This window comes from Petromyzon marinus, chromosome 25 (genome assembly GCF_048934315.1).
Source record: "Petromyzon marinus isolate PM22_M1 ecotype Great Lakes invasive population chromosome 25, UKy_Petmar_22M1.pri1.0, whole genome shotgun sequence".
Lineage (NCBI taxonomy): Eukaryota > Metazoa > Chordata > Hyperoartia > Petromyzontiformes > Petromyzontidae > Petromyzon > Petromyzon marinus.
Genome location: NC_133691.1, coordinates 1,958,659 through 1,977,268, shown reverse-complemented (window position 1 = coordinate 1,977,268; position 18,610 = coordinate 1,958,659). Strand labels below are relative to the sequence as shown.

At 41.7% G+C, this 18,610-nt stretch overlaps 1 protein-coding gene across 11 annotated transcripts in view; it reads left to right on the top strand.

Moving 5' to 3' along the window:
• The window catches only part of ZNF236 (zinc finger protein 236), a 48,030-nt gene that overhangs the window by 21,619 nt on the left and 7,801 nt on the right, over positions 1 to 18,610 (top strand). For 10 of the 11 annotated variants that reach the window (XM_076069620.1, XM_076069613.1, XM_076069616.1 and 7 more), the window contains exons 11-28: positions 3,117 to 3,320; positions 3,700 to 3,853; positions 5,090 to 5,350; positions 6,273 to 6,589; positions 6,729 to 6,842; positions 7,365 to 7,489; positions 8,556 to 8,650; positions 9,068 to 9,219; positions 10,753 to 10,941; positions 11,968 to 12,247; positions 12,773 to 12,885; positions 14,281 to 14,476; positions 14,677 to 14,879; positions 15,206 to 15,360; positions 15,578 to 16,007; positions 16,896 to 17,036; positions 17,228 to 17,281; positions 17,765 to 17,931. In XM_076069620.1, the coding sequence (XP_075925735.1) occupies positions 3,117 to 3,320; positions 3,700 to 3,853; positions 5,090 to 5,350; positions 6,273 to 6,589; positions 6,729 to 6,842; positions 7,365 to 7,489; positions 8,556 to 8,650; positions 9,068 to 9,219; positions 10,753 to 10,941; positions 11,968 to 12,247; positions 12,773 to 12,885; positions 14,281 to 14,476; positions 14,677 to 14,879; positions 15,206 to 15,360; positions 15,578 to 16,007; positions 16,896 to 17,036; positions 17,228 to 17,281; positions 17,765 to 17,931 (3,350 nt within the window). The remainder of the gene's footprint in view (positions 1 to 3,116; positions 3,321 to 3,699; positions 3,854 to 5,089; positions 5,351 to 6,272; positions 6,590 to 6,728; positions 6,843 to 7,364; positions 7,490 to 8,555; positions 8,651 to 9,067; positions 9,220 to 10,752; positions 10,942 to 11,967; positions 12,248 to 12,772; positions 12,886 to 14,280; positions 14,477 to 14,676; positions 14,880 to 15,205; positions 15,361 to 15,577; positions 16,008 to 16,895; positions 17,037 to 17,227; positions 17,282 to 17,764; positions 17,932 to 18,610) is intronic. The other variant, XM_032960731.2, reaches the window with a different exon arrangement.

The following is an 18,610-nucleotide window of genomic DNA, read 5'->3' as shown; positions in this document are numbered from 1 at the left end:
GGAAAGGGCGGATGTTTCAAACATTTTACTCATGTGCTGCTTACACACTCGTGGTGCCTATGAAGGGGGGGGGGATATTCCAGTCTCCTGTTGATAACAAAAGCAACGTCCCAGTGTTTACTGCAGGTAGTCTTGATTAGATACGATGCAAAGTTTCCGTCGGAAATTGTATTTTCTTTTTTAACACGGTATTCAATTGATTAAAAATATGATTAACGTAGCGGCATCCATTTATGTATATTTAAACTCTGTTGTCAATTGTCTTTTTAACCTAGAATAATTGAGGTTTGACTTTGTAAAATTTTGCTCCATTGCAAGCCTAAAAATGTTGGAACCATTTGGTAAAATCACCATGAAAAGGAAGTGCCCAATTATATTTAAAAATTATTTAATAATTCTCTGAATAACATTTGCAAGCTACTTTCTGTGCTATAATCTAATGCAACTGTTTAATCAGCATTGGTGGGGGGGGGGTAGATAACAATTACAAATGAATATTTAAATTAACATGTTATTTTAATATGTGGTATGCAGTATAGGCATGTGTTTATTAAATACAAGAAATTTGGTTCTTAAATTATACCAAAAAAATTAATGAAAAACGTACCTGAAATTTTAATCGGGTGCAATTACCATAACGCACAAACTATACAATATTACCCATTGCGCTGTGTAGAATTGCTGTTTGTAAATTTTATATTGATGCTTCTAGCTGTAACGTTTGTGTTTAATTGCAACCTAGACATTAAGTTAATTTTGTAGCGGAAGATGGATTGTAAGTACAGCAGAGTGTGAAATGTATGTGACTATAAAAGTAATTTTTGTTTAGTAATTTTCACCTGTCTCATCGTCAAGAGGTGCGCGGGGCCTTTGAGAATTTGCATATTACAGAAGTAATTCAGGAAATTAACATGCATGCCTGGAACTAAATTGCATGGATCAATTATTCATGTAGAAATAAAAAGTTATGCGAGCAATACTTTAATCTGTCAAAAATTAACATATTAGAATGTCACACATCATTAATATTCGTTATGGCTTTGTTAGGGCTTTCCTTCAGAACGTGAAATGCAATTACATATGGGGATGAGTGATTCTCGCCGCCGGTGGAGTGGCAGTGGCGCTGCTCTCTTCACCCTTCTGCAGACACATTTGTCCACAGATGCATTCATTGTCTTATCCTCAATTGCAGTTAGCGCTCACTGTGATAATGGCTATTTGCTAATAATGCGAATAAAATTAAAATGCGGTGGATTTTTGCACACTTCCAGAAATTTAAAAAAAAGCCGCAAGATGCATTCATCAACCTTACTATGATTTTTTTTTTTTTATCATGTTGCTTCAAATATATTGTGTTCTGTGCGGTGTTTGTAAATGATTTTTATTTGATTGTTAAGCATTCCGACCAGAGGGTTATGGCTGCATGCAAAGTAAAGCACTAAAAAGCTATCTGGATTCCAATGACATTTGAAATTAATGGTGTAAAATATTGTTTTTAAAATTAATTTCTCATTCACACCTTCAAATATTGTGTCCTCATTTGCTATAAAATGTCAGACACTTGGCTCCGCCGCACAAAAGGTGGATGTAAGGCGAAAGGTAAAAGAGCCGCTTAATTATCCCGAGTGTCGTCAAAAGCAAAGGGTTTAATAGAAACAATCGGCCTAGGGATTGAAATTGGCCAAGAATGCAGAAATGATGATAATTACTTTTCATTAAAGATACAAAAGTTCCTGCATTTGAAACCCTTTCATAATCAAAGGCCCAATTATTTAGGGGCAAACATCATTTAGAATGTGCGCCGAGTGTGCCTGCGCCCTGTCAGCCAAATGGAGGAGGCGATGCTCGGACGGGCGGGAGGGAGCAGCTTATTAAAGCGAGGAATCTGCATGCTAATTGATGGTCAGGTCGGAGAGATTTAGAGATAATTAGTCAGGCCAGGCTATTAACGCAGCCAGCCCTAAAGCCGCTGCAGACAGGAGATAATTTTTGAGAGGCCCATGCAAGGATTAACCTGGGAGGATGGGGAGGGCAGCCCTAACATTGCTCTGGTTTGGAAGGTGTTGGGGGAGGGTGGGTACATGACCAGCGTAGGGCAGTAAAAGGACAGAGGGTGACGATTCTTCATTATATTGTAGGTAGGGAAAAATAAATTTTAGCTGTTACAGCTTTATTGCATGCAGACACAAATGCAAAACGATGCTGGCCAGCACAGTACTCTTAGCGCGACTGCATTTACTGAACATTTGGACACCAATGAATTGACACGGGTCTCAGATTAAAAACGCAAACGAAATATCAATTTATGGTAGCAAATACGACAGTGTTTTAGAAAATGGCTCATGTTGATTTTTAAGTTTTTCTTTTGCATTTCACATAATTTACGCAGTGCTCGATTGTATATTTTAGGAACAGAATAGTTTTGCAATCAACACTTTACCATTCATTTATGTACCGCACCAGTAACCGGTGGTGGGCTTTGTCCACTTTTAAGCTTTATGTGTGTCGCATTCCTAAAATCACTTGAAAAATGAGTCGTGGAATGTCTGATCTCATGTTTGTAATCGTGACACTTGAAAACCTCCAGACACAAAATATTTGCACGACTAGGTTCTAAATCGAAAAAGTTCACAATTTTTTTCCTGCCAAATTTAAATCTAAAATGTTGAAATTAGAAAAATTGAAATTTATATCAAAATCACCCCCTGCCAAGTGTATGAATGTGGAAACTTTCACGGGTCTAGCTTTAAAAACAAAACATCAAATGTTTGCCCATAATTTTCGAAGGCGGGATTCACAATAAATAAAATAGATTCTTGGATTTTTTTACTGAATTTATTTATACATGAAGTCAAACTATTCGTGCCAAATTTCAGCTTTCCTTCCCTTCGAGAACATGAACATTTATCACAGTCGCGCGGTCACTCACAGCTGGATGTGCGTTAGATAAACAGGTTGGAATTCATTGAGTCGCCATATATCTTTTCCAAGGGAGACCTGGGTCAGAAACAAGATAACATTGGCTATTATTGTAATTGCAAGTGAGCAAGAAAAATCAATAGTGCTTTAAAGTGCCAAAATCCTTACTTGTTATTGTCCACATTTGCTCCTGCCAGGTGCCAAACCATTTGACTGTCCACACTGCAACAAGAAGTTTCGCACATCGGGCCACAGAAAGAGCCACATTGCATCTCACTTTAAGGATGCGCAGATGAGAAAGCAGCGCTTTCCACGAAAGCCAAGCCGGCGCCGACTGCCAAAGCAAGACATGGGCCTCCCAGAGATACCTTTGCAAGAGCCCATACTCATCACCGAGTCTGGTATGACCCGCAACATTATTTCGACACTTTGACATACAAGTAATTGTTTACTGGTTATATTTTATTAATAGAGCTAATAGCGGACCCTGAAATGAAAATCATGTCAAGTCAACGTTCGTTTACACGCGGAACTGTTGTCGCGTAGACATTTTGAGTGGTGCCGTATTGCGACGTTAACTGTGAATTTGAAGTTGACATCGTTCAGAGTTCTCTCCTTTTGAATTTTTAACAGGAGTTTCAATGGTCTGGTGAGCAGCGGCATAATGCATTTGGCAACATTACCTGTCCCATAGAGAGAGCAGTGGGAGATGGTGAATGGAGGCTGCTTTGAAGTGTCTGTCTCAATCTGACTCGTCAACTCTTTATCCCCCTTTTGCAGGGCTGATCCAGCAAGTTACCCGCAGCAGTCACATGTACAGCCAGTACCTGCCTGATGGAATGTTGTCAGATGGATCAGGATTAGACAGGCCTTATCGCTGTGGCTACTGCAACAAAGCGTTCAAGAAATCAAGCCACTTAAAGCAGCATATCAGGTAAATAATGCTTCCAGAGCTCCACGTCCTGTGGATGAATCGGTGCACTGTGCATTAAATTTGCTGTGAATTAAAACAATGAAAAGCATATTTGTCAATGTTACCGTCACCACAATCCGTTTCAAAGAGTATAATTTAGAAAAAAAAGTTTTCTTAGTTTCATTTCTGAATAAATGTAACATAATACACGTCTACACCTACACGATCATATTTTGTAAGTATAGAAGTCGAACAGAATAACACTTCAAGGGAAAAGATATAAAAGTGCATTAAAGTAACTATTATAGTGGGCACTTGAAGTTAATTGCTATAGTTATTAAGTGGAGCTCATAGCAAGTATAAAATCTATACATGCATTAAATACTAATTGCAGCAAGTCAGAATGATTCTGTAACTGGTCAGAGCATTTTACGGTTAGATATGATTGTGTGAAAATAAGGGTTATAAGATATATAACCTTCTGAAAGTGAAATTTGAAGACATTGAATTCAAATCGTTGATGCCCTTAAAATATGCCATACCAACTGCAGCGTTGCGAATGCACAACATTACAGGAATGAGTATGAAATTTATTTTTCAAACAAATACGAGGCAAAATTTTAGTTTCTAATTAGGAATGCCATGATAGTTGATTATCATGGTTACTGCCATCCATTAAAGCCCTCATAAAGTTTAATTCCTTATAAGATAATTGTTCAGCTTTATAATTGTAATGGGCTACAATAACTGGATTTGAAATAAGCATGTCTGCCCTGCTTGAAAAATAATAAATTCGGTCAATGTTTTTACAAAGTATCAACGTACATATAAATGTTGCCTCTGGTATACACGCTCAACGAATATTACATGATAGTAAGGCTCCTCTGTCTGTGTACAGCCCCTTGATAAATCCACTGCTGGATGAGGGCCTTCCCCTGTCCTGCTGTTTGTGGGGGCTGTTGCACCATACTGCAACATTCTGGTCAGTGCGGTTTGATAAAGATGGGGAGCCATGTATGTTGCACTAAAGTGCGGTACAGCTGTGGATTTGGCTGCACTACCATCTGCTGATCATGCAGGCCTGCAGCAGGCGACAGCACCTGTCTTACGTATGGCGGTCGGCCATCCAACACTATCCTCCAGGCTCAAACCAGATTGGCTTCCGAGATCTCGTATTAATCGGGATGCATTCCAAGCGCTTTGATCAAAGGCCAGAGCAGTGTTTTGTCATTTATTTTGTGGCCTTGTTGTCTACAGATCTCACACGGGGGAAAAACCTTACCGCTGTGGGCAGTGCAGCCGCTCCTTTGTGTCGTCGGGTGTGCTGAAGGCCCACATTCGCACGCACGTGGGCCTCAAGGCCTACAAGTGCGTCATGTGCGATGGCACCTTCACCACCAATGGCAGCCTCAAGCGCCACATGTCCACACACAGCGAGACGAGGCCGTTTATGTGCCCTTACTGCCAGAAAACCTTCAAGACGTCTGTCAACTGCAAAAAACACATGAAGACGCACAGGTCAGAACACCGTTTGAGAATATGTTAAAGATTTTCGACAACCAATCATTGCAGATAATGTATAAAGCCACTTGTATTTCATTTTACAATTCTTTATGCATATTTGATAAGCTACATCGTATATTATAACTAAGATATAACAACTTTTAAAAGTTGAATCAACAATATCCTATTGGAGTGTGGAAAAGTAGGCCACGTGCTCTGTAGAGGGGTTTTATAGAGCTCCCTCTCATCGGGGCCCTTCCACCAGCAGTGACCCGAGCAATCCATTGAGGGGGCTGCACGTGTACCTTTTATTATCATAGTGTTGAGGTGCAACTGACGACGCTGACACGGTTCTTGAGTAGGGGCGGATGCCAAGGTTTATTAAGGGCTACTGCCGGTAACTTATTAAAGGCTTACGCCTAACAGGTGACAACCCTAATATCTCCCCAGGGGAAAGGGTACTGGGAGGTCCCTAGCTCCACCCAGGCTATACGTGATCTTCCCCCAGCACCGACCGAGGGATCATCCAACTCGGTCAGCCGGGTGAAGTATCACTCTAGCCTGGCGCTAATTCTCCCTACTTTGGATCCCGACTCCCTAACTCTCTTCGTTCCTGGCCCTTCGCGACGACCCCCTCTACGTCACGGGTTCCCTCTTATATATTCCCGTAACCTGACGTCATCCATTCTCACCCCCCTGAGTGACATGACGTCCTCCACTACTTGTCTACAATAGTTTCATAGTGTATGATAATTACTCTTGTATATATTCCTTGTGCATCTTGATAATATGCTCTCATTTCTGCATTGGGAATGGCATTTTGGCCCTACGAAACCATCAGGAAGTGATTATCCGGTCAGGTTGCACTTGAGCAAATGTGTTCAACCTGCTAAAATATTTCCAATAGGTAAAATCCATAAATCCATCGCTTCCCTAGGTATGAGCTGGCTCAGCAGTTGCAGCAGCAGAGCACGCTGCCTACCGAGCACATGGAAGACATGGCAAGCCACCAGGGGGACAGCTTGCAGCAGCCGTCCGCTATCGGTGCCCAGCAGCAAGGCATGCTTGTGCTCACACCGGAGCAGTCGACGGTCAGCAGCGAGCAGCAGGCAATGCTGGGATTGGGTCAGCAACAGCCTTCTGACCAGCAAGCCCTGCTCGGGTTGGCTCCGCAACAGTCTGCTCAGCAGCAAACGTTGATCGGATTGGAACAAACACAACAGCTGGCCGAGCAGCAGCTCGTGCAAGGGACATGTAAGTCGCATGAAGCACGGTGACTGCTATGCACATATAATTTACTTCTCTGCCAAATGAATAGCGTGTATTGTGACATTTGCAGTAAATACTGTGAAGTTTATCGTGAGCGTGTTTGTGTTGTGTCCCTTTCGATCAGCTTTGTCTCAGGAAGAATTTGTCACATCACAACATGGGCTGCAGGCAAATATGGATCAGTTTGAGCAACAGACTCTCAGCCAGCAGACTTACGAACAGCAAGCGCTTACTCAGGGTAAGTGAAAGTCTCCAAGGCATAACTTCTGGCATGAGAAGCAGACTTGCTTTGTTGCACAGTGCTGAAGTAAAATATATTTTAAATTTAAGAGTTCAACCCTACGGTAATTTTCCCCGTGGAATGACAAATTGTTTTCCATCAAAAAACATCTGCTGTTGAAAACCGTTAATGAACACTGAAATAGTAATATATTTGCAGTCCATGATGCTTAATAATTGACAGTGGGAGACTTGCTACCTGTAATTAAAACAAGTGTAGGTAGTGCCAATCTAGCCACAAGAGCTTTGAGAAAACAAGTATTTTTAGTCTGTAGGTTTAATGGGCATGTTAAGTGTCTGCAAATGTCAGCAATGAGCATGTTAAATGGCATCTCATTAGAATATTTTTTAATAGCAAGATAGAGGCATGTGAGGGTACTATAAATAATGAAATGTATATCACGTCATGTGTTGCAGAAACAGAGCAAATAGAGCATTCAAAATAGGTTTTTAACCTCATCCTCCCGTGGCTGTATCGCAGGATTTACAATCACGGAGAGCTTTGGCCAGCAGGGCCAGTTCACAGCTGTGCAGCAACTGCAAGCTTCCAGCACTCTCGAGAGCCAGCCTCTAACGACGACCTATCACTCGCAGGAGATGCTGACGGTACGTGCACACTTACAATGCTGTCCAAGTCATTTGCAAATTCCACCACCCCCCCCCCCCCTCGAGATTTGAATTCGGATTAAAAGAAAATTATACGCAAAATGGCGTATTAATTAAGTGTAATTCTGCCACAAATATGACTGTCTGGAATTAGACATTACGTTGAGTCCAAGCTTTGGGTGGTCTGCATTTATTTATTTCCATTTAATTACCATTCAGAATAGATTTTTTTTTATGTTGTACTTGTAACATGAGTGGAGCAGTGGTTAGCACATTCTGCTATGATCGCGGGCACCTGAGTTTGATTCCAAGCCATAGCTAACGTCATTGGCAGTGAATATCTGAACAGGTCTTTTGAGGCCAATCTCTCCCCTCCCCCCCACTGTTTCACCAATGCACACTGACCACCTTGATGAAGTATGGTCAAACAAACCTCATGATTGACATGGCTTGTGGAAGCCTTCATACAGCAGTGGATTGACAAATCGATGAAATCGTGATATGCCAGATTTTATTGTAGGTGGCCAGGTGGCGCAGAGGTCGTAGCACTGAGCTGGCACAGCTGAGATGCTGGGTTCAAAACCAGGTTCTCAAATACAGTGAGCTGATGGTCTCCAATGACTGCACAAAAAATGCCATTAAATTAAAATTGGTTCAAAACTTAATTTGACAAAATATTCAAGCTCTGGGAATTAAAATATTGGCTTGACTATTGTCTGACAAACATTACTCCCAAATACAGAGCAGGTGAAAAAGGCATGCCTTCTGCTGTGTAGACCAGAGGTCATTTGAAAGGATGTCAGAGGTAGCTCTGTGATGTCCAATTCCGTCAACAGCTCTCTAACTCGAAGGGTTGCAATGCTCTGTGAAAGTTTTGCATGAATTGACGCCGATAGATTTGTCATCTCGTGACAAGGTGCTGATAGCACAGTTGGGATATAATTGGGGGGGGGGGGGATATATATAAAACTTTTTAAAATGCAGGAGGTTTTTTTTGGGTGGTTGGGGGGGTTAATGCACCTAATATTGCACAAGAAATAAAAGCTAAACTGTTTTGTTGTTGCAGTCCCTGCAGGAGTCTTCCCAGCATGAAGTGCAGCTGTCTGCAGAGCAATCTGAATATCAGTCCGATGGAGAGGAGTCCACACGCCGCTCCTACCGGTGACTAGTCTTGACTTTATTCTTTTATAAAAGCATTATTGATGTAAGTAAACTACTGCGTAAAAAATGTGTTTAAAAATGAAATGATCTCTTTGAGCATCCTTTTTTGTTCTCTGATATTATGTGAACAAATATAAAATGGAATTTAATGTAATTTTTTTTTTTAAAGGTGTTTAATTTCTACTAATTGCCTTCCATGTGCCCGAGAGGACATCCATTTTTGAAACGGAGTGATGAAATCAGCTCGTGTGCACTGTATGTGCTAAGTGGATCGTTGCATAGCAAGAATTGAGATGGCGACGTCTTTTGGAGGCCTTCGTCCAGCAGTAGATTAATCATGGCTGATGATTATTGCCTACACATTTGTAATTTGTATGAAGGAATGCGTTTATTGATCAGAGGCTATGTTTGGTCCAGATGTGGATATTGCAATAAAGGCTTCAAGAAGTCGAGCCATTTGAAGCAACATGTGCGATCCCACACAGGAGAGAAACCCTTCAAGTGTGCACAATGTGGAAGGGGCTTTGTGTCCTCTGGGGTGCTAAAGGCGCACATGCGTACACACACAGGTAAGCGTCGCACTGCAATTCAGGATATTCCGAAGATTGGCTAAACAGTGCAAGCTATATTTTCATCGGGGAGCGGAGGAATAATGAAACTGGTTCAGCAGCTGCACAAAACAGGGACGCACTGGGGTGTAATTGTGCATCTCGGGCGTACTACACCAGCTGTCTGGTTCAGCGCTTGTCTCTGAATGTGCGTGCACTTTCTGGAGGCTATGCGTCACGCTGAGCACTGTGATCTCCTTTAAAACATTTCAAAGCACCAAACTTGCTAATTTCATATTCGAGATGCGTCAGCTTTTTTTGATTAATTATTGATATTGTATTTTTTCAATTCGGTTAATTGTCATTTCAGAAATGCTTACATGCAAGTGTTCCTTAAGTGCAGGTGTTTTTTTTGTTGCTACGTATTATTTGTTAGAGATTTAAATTATATGCACTAAATCAATCTTGCAGCCAAAGCAAATAAAAAAACATATTTCTGCCTCTTGTATTTTTGCTTGTGAAGATGGCACATTTTATAAAATATGGAATATGTTCAAAATATGACATGTATGAAAATTCTAAGACGAAAATTTATTCTGCTGATGCTGCTTAGGGGGTTCAGTCTGTGGACTGTGTGGCCTAAAAAAGGAGGCCTTTTAAAATGTCGGTCAGCTTAGGTACGTCATGTGTTTTTCTGCCTGTCCTCTGATGCAATTCACAAGTACACTGTTGTAATTTTCCTTGTGCGTTTACATGTTAGAAGCATGACTGTTTGAATCTGTCAGCATAACTGCACACATCTCAGATATGCAGGCTCTCTTGAGCCTGTCCTCTCCATAAAGGGTTATTTAAGCCAGACCCCCTCACAGTGTGTAATTGCGCTGATTAGATTTGCTTGTAACTATAAACCCCAGATCTCAGATTACTCTCTCTAAGTGTAACACTAATTAACTCTAACTAATGCAGTACTTACCACCATGTACTTTGTGGAAATTACCTATGAGGCACACAGAGCATATAGGGGATTCACAAGTGGTGAAACTGCAGATTTGTATGGCAAGAACACATTAAAAGCACCAGCAGGTGACCAGTTTCAATAGCTTCTATGCAACATCCAATTATGCTTTTGAAATTAAACGGTTATTCCTGATAGGAAAGTAAAAAATTAACTTCTCATTACATAAATTGGGTGAATAAACTTTATTTTGGTGTTATAATTAATTGATAAAACAGTTATCAAATGAAATTTTAAGTAACAAAAATGTAGGATCATTTATTATATACATTGACTTTAGGGCTTGCCTGATGAGCATGCGTAACTGGTCTAAATTTGTCTTTTCATTTATTTGGATAATGCTATCCACGGACAAATAAAAAGAATGCTTAATACATAACAAAGATTGCCAAGCACATTTCTGACATTTACATTCGTATTAAACTCGAATCGTTGGAAAAGTCGCGAAGCCATTTATACGAACAGAGCTCGCAGCCAAAACGACATTCAATAAAGTGGCAAATAAATATTTTAGCGAAGGTGTTTTTTTTTGTTGGCAGGGGAGAAGGCGTACAAGTGTGACCTGTGCGACGCCACATTTACCACAAATGGCAGCCTAACACGGCACATGGTGATGCACACCAGCATGCATCCCTTTAAGTGTCCGTTCTGCGAGGAGAGTTTCCGCACTTCCCTCCACTGCAGGAAGCACATGCGCACTCACCAGGAGCACGGCGATGCCGACGCAGGTTCGTCGCGATGTTACCTCGACACTTCCCCTACCTTTTTGTTGTTGCTGCTCGTTAAAGTCTTCCCCTATGCGCTGGAAATATGATTTCAAGGACTCGATGCACAACCTCGCCTGTGATGCATTAGTTGGATGCACGCGGTGGCATGGGGCAAACAAAAAAAACTTTGCCGAGTGCATTTGTTTAGACTTGCATGGAAAGTTTAATTCATGGCATTTTCAACCGCTGTGCTTCGAGATGCTTCGGTGCACCGGTGTACCCTTTAAAAAGCAAAAGTAATATATTGCCGTGCCAGAAGATTGGTCATTCTAAATGAAACAATTGCTATCCTAATGACTTATATGCCTACATCAGTTGTAAAGTGTTTTTGTGTGCATGACTAAAGATTATGTTGTAATGATAAATTATGTAGATTGCGAGTCAATGCAGAGGTGACCACTCGAAATTTATATCTTAATTAAGGAAAGGCATAAATTTTTAAAACGGCCATATTTGTTTTTTTTTCTTAAATCGTGGCGCTGTTGTCTCGGGCGTCGTCCGTGCTCAGATGACCGGTGTTAATTTTGTTCACGTAATTAGTGACGGTAAATATCCATCAATTAAGTGTGTGTTTTTATTTTTGTCAATGGCGATTAAGAATAAGTGAAAATCATCAAGTGTGACGATTACTATGACTATCCACCAAATCTCCGTTTTTAAGCATGACTGACGAGACAAAGTGAACTCATACGAATGAAGACACAGACTAAGATCATTAATATTTTTAGATACTGCAATACCCATCATGTGGTATTTGACTAAAAAACATTTATAAAGAGATTTACAGATTCCACTGATTGGCTGACCTGAATATTGAGGTGTGGGGGGGATTACATTGTACACCAACATTTGATAATTCAAGGGTGTTTGATTAACTACTCTGAAATCCAGGGTTTAATATTGTCTAAAATTGCACAGACTAGACTGACGATGACGAGACTACGGCTGCAACTTAAACAAGCGATGCTGACTGAATTTCCACTGCAGACGACGAATGTGAGGAGGGGGAGGCGGACCGCATGGCGGCGGCGCGGCGCTCGCGGCCCGGCATCCTCACGCTGTCCCAGGAAGAGACGGCCGTGCTGGCCCAGTCGGGCCCCGCGGAGGCCGCCTCCGTCTCCGAGAAGCTGCTAGTGCAGTCGGCGGCCGAGCGCGACCGCGTCAGCGAGATGAAGGACCGGCAGGAGGAGCTGGACGACGAGCCGCGACACGCCAACAAGTGCAGCTTTTGCCCCAAGAGCTTCAAGAAGCCCAGTGACCTTGTCAGGTTACGCTCACTACCATCGGACCCCATTCCTGTTCCTGCTACTTCCCTTCCACGTTCAAATAAAAAAAAAATTAGCACCGACCCAGTGGCTATAAGTCACGTCAGTCCTCGTGTGAATTTGTCATCGTGGTGCTAGCAGATAGAGCGAATGTGCTGGCACCCATCGGTGGTGATTTATTGGGTTTTCTTTGCGTCTCGTTTTAACTGGTTCCAATATGAAAATAAAAACGTATAATCCATTAAGTTGCAGCTTATTTAAATAAAAATGGATCATCATCTTCAGCCGATGGGCCAACATTTCATAATTGATTGAAGGCCTTATCAGAGGCGTGTGATGCAAGGTTTTCTTCCTCTTAGTCATGTTAATGTTCATACGTATTCGCAGTTATTTTAATCACAGATGTAAGACATGCGTTTTCGAAAGGTCTACATTTTTTTGTACGTTTTGTGCTATCGGGCAAATAGTTTACATGAACCTGTGATCATACTATAAGTAATACCTTGAATTGTGTTTTCTTGGCATAGGCATCTGAGAATACACACGGGTGAGAAGCCATACAAATGTGACGAATGTGGAAAATCTTTCACTGTGAAGTCAACGTTGGACTGTCATGTGAAAACCCACACAGGTAGGAATTGTAAGCAATATAACAGCACTGCATGTCATTATCTGTATTCCTATCATGGTTATAGGTGTTCCTGTGATGACAGATGTTCCTTCTTAATTAATGATATATTAAAAGTTAATTGAGATTTACCTATTAAGTGTTTAAATTTGATATGTAATAACAGCAGAAATGTAGGGCTGAAGGCGTTTTTTTATTTTCAAACTGTGCGGTGGCTTTCTCATTATGTCACTGTTTCATGTAACTCAACTAGAAAATTATATGCTGCAACTTGAATGATCATTCAAATTATGCCAGTCAAACTGAAAAATAAACACGTTTACATTGTGTGAGAATAAAAAATGATTGGTTGTTTTAGTGTAAATGTTTTCATTTGGAAAAATCCTCCTAAATGAATTGTAAATTGGCTGCATAGGAAGATGGCTCTTATTAGGCAAGTATTCAGTTAGGGGGTATATAAAGATTTACTTTTTTTCATAACTTGGCAATTAAGCATCATACATATACATCAGAGAGACAGATATTTTACTTTAATGCTTTGCATGCAATTATATGTCTCTTTGACAAAGTGTGCTTTTCTTTTCTTATTAATTTCCACTTCGGTAATTGAGAAAACTTGTCTTGCTTGTAGTAGGGTACACATTGGAGCAGAAATTACCTTTGATCTAGAATAAATTAAAACAAGATTAATGATGGAATTAAAACCAAATCAGCCATGGGATTTGTATAGTAGGATCCTAAAACGTGTTAATCGCGGAAACAGTCAGTTAATCGCGGAAATGGTCACAAATGAAAAAGTTATTTGCTCAAAACAAATAAAGCAGTTCAGGCAAAGAAGTTAACAGTTATATGCGTCATGTTGTCTGATGTGCAGCAAGGTATATGGCTAATAAAAAAAATGTTATGTTTCTAGTTTCATTTGCTAGATCGCACTGGTATTTAAAATGCGCAAAGATGGAATAAAATTGTCGTTAGTGTTTTTTCCCCTTTCTCTTTTCTGTCTGCTGTCATTTTACATATTGCTTCAAATCTAAAATGGCAGATTTCAAACCCATTGGAATTCAAGTTGGACATGAATACAGATATACCTGTACAGCGTTAAGTGCTCCCTTAGGAGAGAGTAAGCAGACACTGGATGGCTTTCTGTCCAGGCGTTGATAAAAGTTGACAGTGTTCTGCAAATCACTTGAAAAAGCATGCTACGATTTTTCCTTAACTGCCACTAGAGTGCTTTTATACAAGATGAAACACATTTAGTTCGCCCTGCTCAGAGGTGCTGTAATGCAGAAATTCCTTATTTCTTGGTAAATTATTTGAATGCATTTCAGAAATATCAGCTTTGGGTAAGCCTTTGTGACCATATATATGGCAGTAAAGCTTGTTTGCTTTTGTCTTTCTTCACTCCAGGCCAGAAGCACTTCAAATGCCACATTTGCAATTCCCCGTTCTCCACCAAGGGCAGCCTTAAGGTGCACATGCGGCTTCACACTGGGGCCAAGCCCTTCAAATGCCCGCACTGTGAGCAGCGATTCCGCACCTCGGGCCATCGCAAGAGCCACATCCAGTCCCACTTCAAGCCCTCGGGGGTGGTTATCGGCATCAGGTGAACATACGGTCTCTCCCTTCATAAATGTTGAAAATTACAAATCACCGTGACATATATATTCATTCCCAAATGTAAGATTTGGACAGCAAATTAAGTGCATTGGCCATTTAGGAATATTGACAGTTTCTTAGTAATACAGCTGTAATAATTATTCGCTTAGATGCCAGTGGAGACAATTTGATCTTCTGTGCTTGCAGCGGTGGTGGGAAACAGAGGCCACGCAAAGGACCTTCTCAGCGACAGAATTCTGAGAGCCTTCAGCCCGTCAGCATGCTCTCCCCACCCGGGGATCACAGCGTCTTTATTACTAATGGCGGTGTGCTCACAGCACAGTTTGAGCCAAGTGTGCTGCAGTCTAGCGGTATCGTTGGCCAAGCCCTTCTTCCAGCCTCAATCTCTGGTAAGTCAAAGCTGCTTTTATTTTGAGAAGGCAGTTTTTAATGTAAATTATACAAGTGTAAAGCTGTTTTATTTTTCTGAGCCTTTTAAACACTTAAGAAAGTTAACCTGTGCAGTTTCATCTTCATCTTTTTTTATTTTACCTTGTAAGGTCCACTGAGCTTTCCAGCACTTTTACAGAAGCGAACTGGCCACGCAATTGATAGCTCAACGAAGCGGCTGAATTTGCTCTGGGTGATTTGTGGGTTGTTGTGATGAGAGGACGTTGATGCATTTGTTGTAAGAATGGTGAGTTTGTCAGATTGCTTAAATGCTTCGGCTTTACAGGAGGAGACTTCACGGTGTCGCTGTCAGACTCTGGACTGGCCACGCTGCAGTCTCTCGAGGGGATACAGCTCCAGCTCAGCGCTGCAAATCTGGTGGCACAGAATGTGCAGATTTCAGGCTTGGACCCAAACACCATCAATAACATCACATTGCAGGTAATTAAAAATAACACCGTACAATAGTAAATTGTCTGCTCGCATGTTTATTAACAACAAATGCTTTATTCCGGTACATTTCCATATTGTATTAGTCGGTAATTTATTTTTGTTTTGATGGGGTTTTTTGTGTGCGTGTGTGTATAAATAAATACATTTAATTGTATTTGCTTATGTGTGTACCTTTATTATTCCCTTGGGTAATCTGCATCATCAGATTGATCCCAGCCTACTTCAGCACACCCTGCAACAGAACAGCTTGCTTCAGCAACATCTTTCAAGTGACCCAGCAGCCACGCTGGTGCAGCAATCCGGCGGCCTTCAGCAAGCAGACGGTGCTATGGCCCCGGGTATCACACTGCAGCAGGCGGCAGACGCGGCGGCAGGCGGTGGGGGCGGGATGTCTGTGTCGTCGGCGGGCTTGACCCAGAGCATCCTGCTGCACCACAGCGATGGCTCCCTCGTACCCAACATGGTGCTTCAGCCGGCTTCGTCCACCAGCGGCATGATGCTCCAGCCGGTGGACGGAGCGGTGTCTGCTGCAAGTGTGGTGCTGCAGCCCATGTGCTCGGTGTCCAATTCGGGAGCGGTCACCCTGGGGTCGCTGTGCCAACAGGCCTCTGTACTGACCACTGCCAGCCATGGAGGTGGGTAAATCGGCTTTGCAGATTTGATTTTAGATTTTTCAAAAAAAAATTCGGCTCCACTGACGATGCAGCTGCAGTATCGACGATGCCTCGCGATTGGATGAATTGTCACGATTCTTGTTTGCGATTCGATTCAACGAATCGTGAGATTTTGTTTTTCTTCACGTTTTATTTGTTCCCAATTTAATCCTGCGTGTCATGTCAGCATCGCGTCATGAGAAATCAATTATATTTGGAAATCTTGCAGGAGTGTGCCCTCCGCCACAATGCTGGGGAAGCATCCACAAGAATAAATATCACGTAACTGCTTCTGAGATCACATAAAGAAGGCAGTACATTCCCTACACACCCTGCTGAAGAGCACTTCGTCGCATGACAGTCAAACTGATGTTTTTAATTTTCAGAGCTGGAATATCGGAAAATTAAGTGCGAAACCACATTTCATATGATGGGTTATTTTGTGCAGTCATTGGTGAACGGTCTAAGGCCACCAATTCACTGCACTTCAGAAACCAGTTTAGTCATGGGTGACTCCCTGGAATCGAACCCAGGATCTCAGAGGTGTCAGCTGAGCACTCTTACCAAGCCACCTCTATAAACCATTTTTTTTACAGATATATATCACCTGCATTGGTTGCAGGAGTCACACCAACAAATTACTTACAAAATATCCAAATCAAACTAATCGTTCCTTACCCGAATGAATCGATGTATGTATCTTAAGCATAAGTATATACTTTAATTGATGCATTGATTTGTGATTACATCTCGACAATGCTTCTTGTTATTTATATATAATTATTTCATAAGTTTTTTTATACAAGTGCTTAACATTTGTTTTCTTGCATACCTTGTATTTTTGTTTAAAAAAAAAATGTCCTCATGCAGGTTCCCAAGAGCTATCTCAGGTCATCTCTTCCCAGCCTTTAATGACTTCCAGCTCCGGTCAACATGAGATTACATTAACCTTGGCCAACCAGACCCTCTCATCCACTTCAACACCTCAGTCCATTACTCTTACTATATCAGGTGAGTGAGTTCACATGAATTTTGCTTAGTTGTAATTTTACTCTTAAAAGTCAGGTCACAAGTACACCAAGTCTCATAATAATGGTACAGAACTACGTGTTCAAAGTGACTACTGGTCTGAAATTTATGGAGCTAATAAATAACGAGCACACTTTTCCAGCGAAATAATTTATCAAATTATTAAATTCCAGGACAAGAGCTGCTGCAGCAACAGAACAGTGCCGATGGAAGCCATGCTGACACAGGTTCGACTTCTTTCTGTTTAAACATTTACACTTAAATATCGTCAATTTGCTGTGTACGGTGATGTGAAAGTATTAATACTGTGTGCAGAAATTGTATTTGCCAATAAATTATATTTTTTCCCATGACTGTATTTAAAATATATATGCCGCAAAATGTATTTGTAATGTTTGTGTCTACTATCTGAATGAAATAATAATGGAGTTACATAAACAAGGACTTTTAAGGCACACAAATTACATCATTGGAATATTGTAGACTATGCTGAAGCATACAAATAAAACATTGCAGAGTAGTACATTTGTAAACACCATGAATTCTGTATATAGAAGTATTAATATCTGCCTTCCTGTAGACAACATATACAAAACGGTACGTAAAAACGTAAAAATGCATTGCGTGTATTCACCGCTTGCACCGATGACGGTTGCGGTTTGACCATGAACCGTTTGTTGCATTTAATTATTTCATATTCTCCCATACAGGCCTAACAACGAGTGAGCCAAGCCTGTCACAGGGCAGCTTGACGTTACCCATGAGCGCGATGTCCGGGGCCGGGGTCAGCGGCGAGACCGTGACCCTCACCATCGCCGAGGCCCAGACAATGGTCCCCCATGGCATGGAATCTGTCACGCTTAACATCACATCTCAGGTGGGAGCTGTGTGGAGGGAACGCGCGGCCTCGTAGCTACCCCACCGGAACATAAATTATTATACATCCGATGGTTCGGACTTGGTCAGATATGTCACCGTTGCATCTGCAACCAGTCTCCTAGCGATTGAGAGTTTCGTTCCGAGTGAGGATGGCTGTCACTTTGTGGACACGTCGGCACATCTTTTATGCGTAAACTCCTGCAGCAAATTGCGCAACTTGGGTCGTCGGTCGATGTTCGAAGGCTCCCGAATCCTCAAAGGAATGACGCTGCCCTCCGTGGTTGCCCCCCCCCCCCTCGTGAGACGTGGATCAAATAAATCAGTCTGTTCTCCTGTAACGCCGCGTAGTTTTCATAACGGAGTGGATATAACGCGATGAATGTATCGAGGAACACATTTGTTTAATAACGCAGATGCAAATTGGATATAACGTGATTGAGTGAATGGAACTACGTCGCACGAGTAGGAATAAGCGGTTGCATGGCTGCCTTGGCGTAGCGTCATCGTCACACAAGGCGGGATGCTGCTGGATGCTTCTAGATGCTACCCACGTGCCTCAGTCTTTGTTCAGCCTGCATACGCATCTCACGTGTTATCGCGGACTGTGCTTTACCCCCTATATTATTATAACGTGATTTTTATATAACACGGTCTTCTTCAGGAACGCAACTATACCA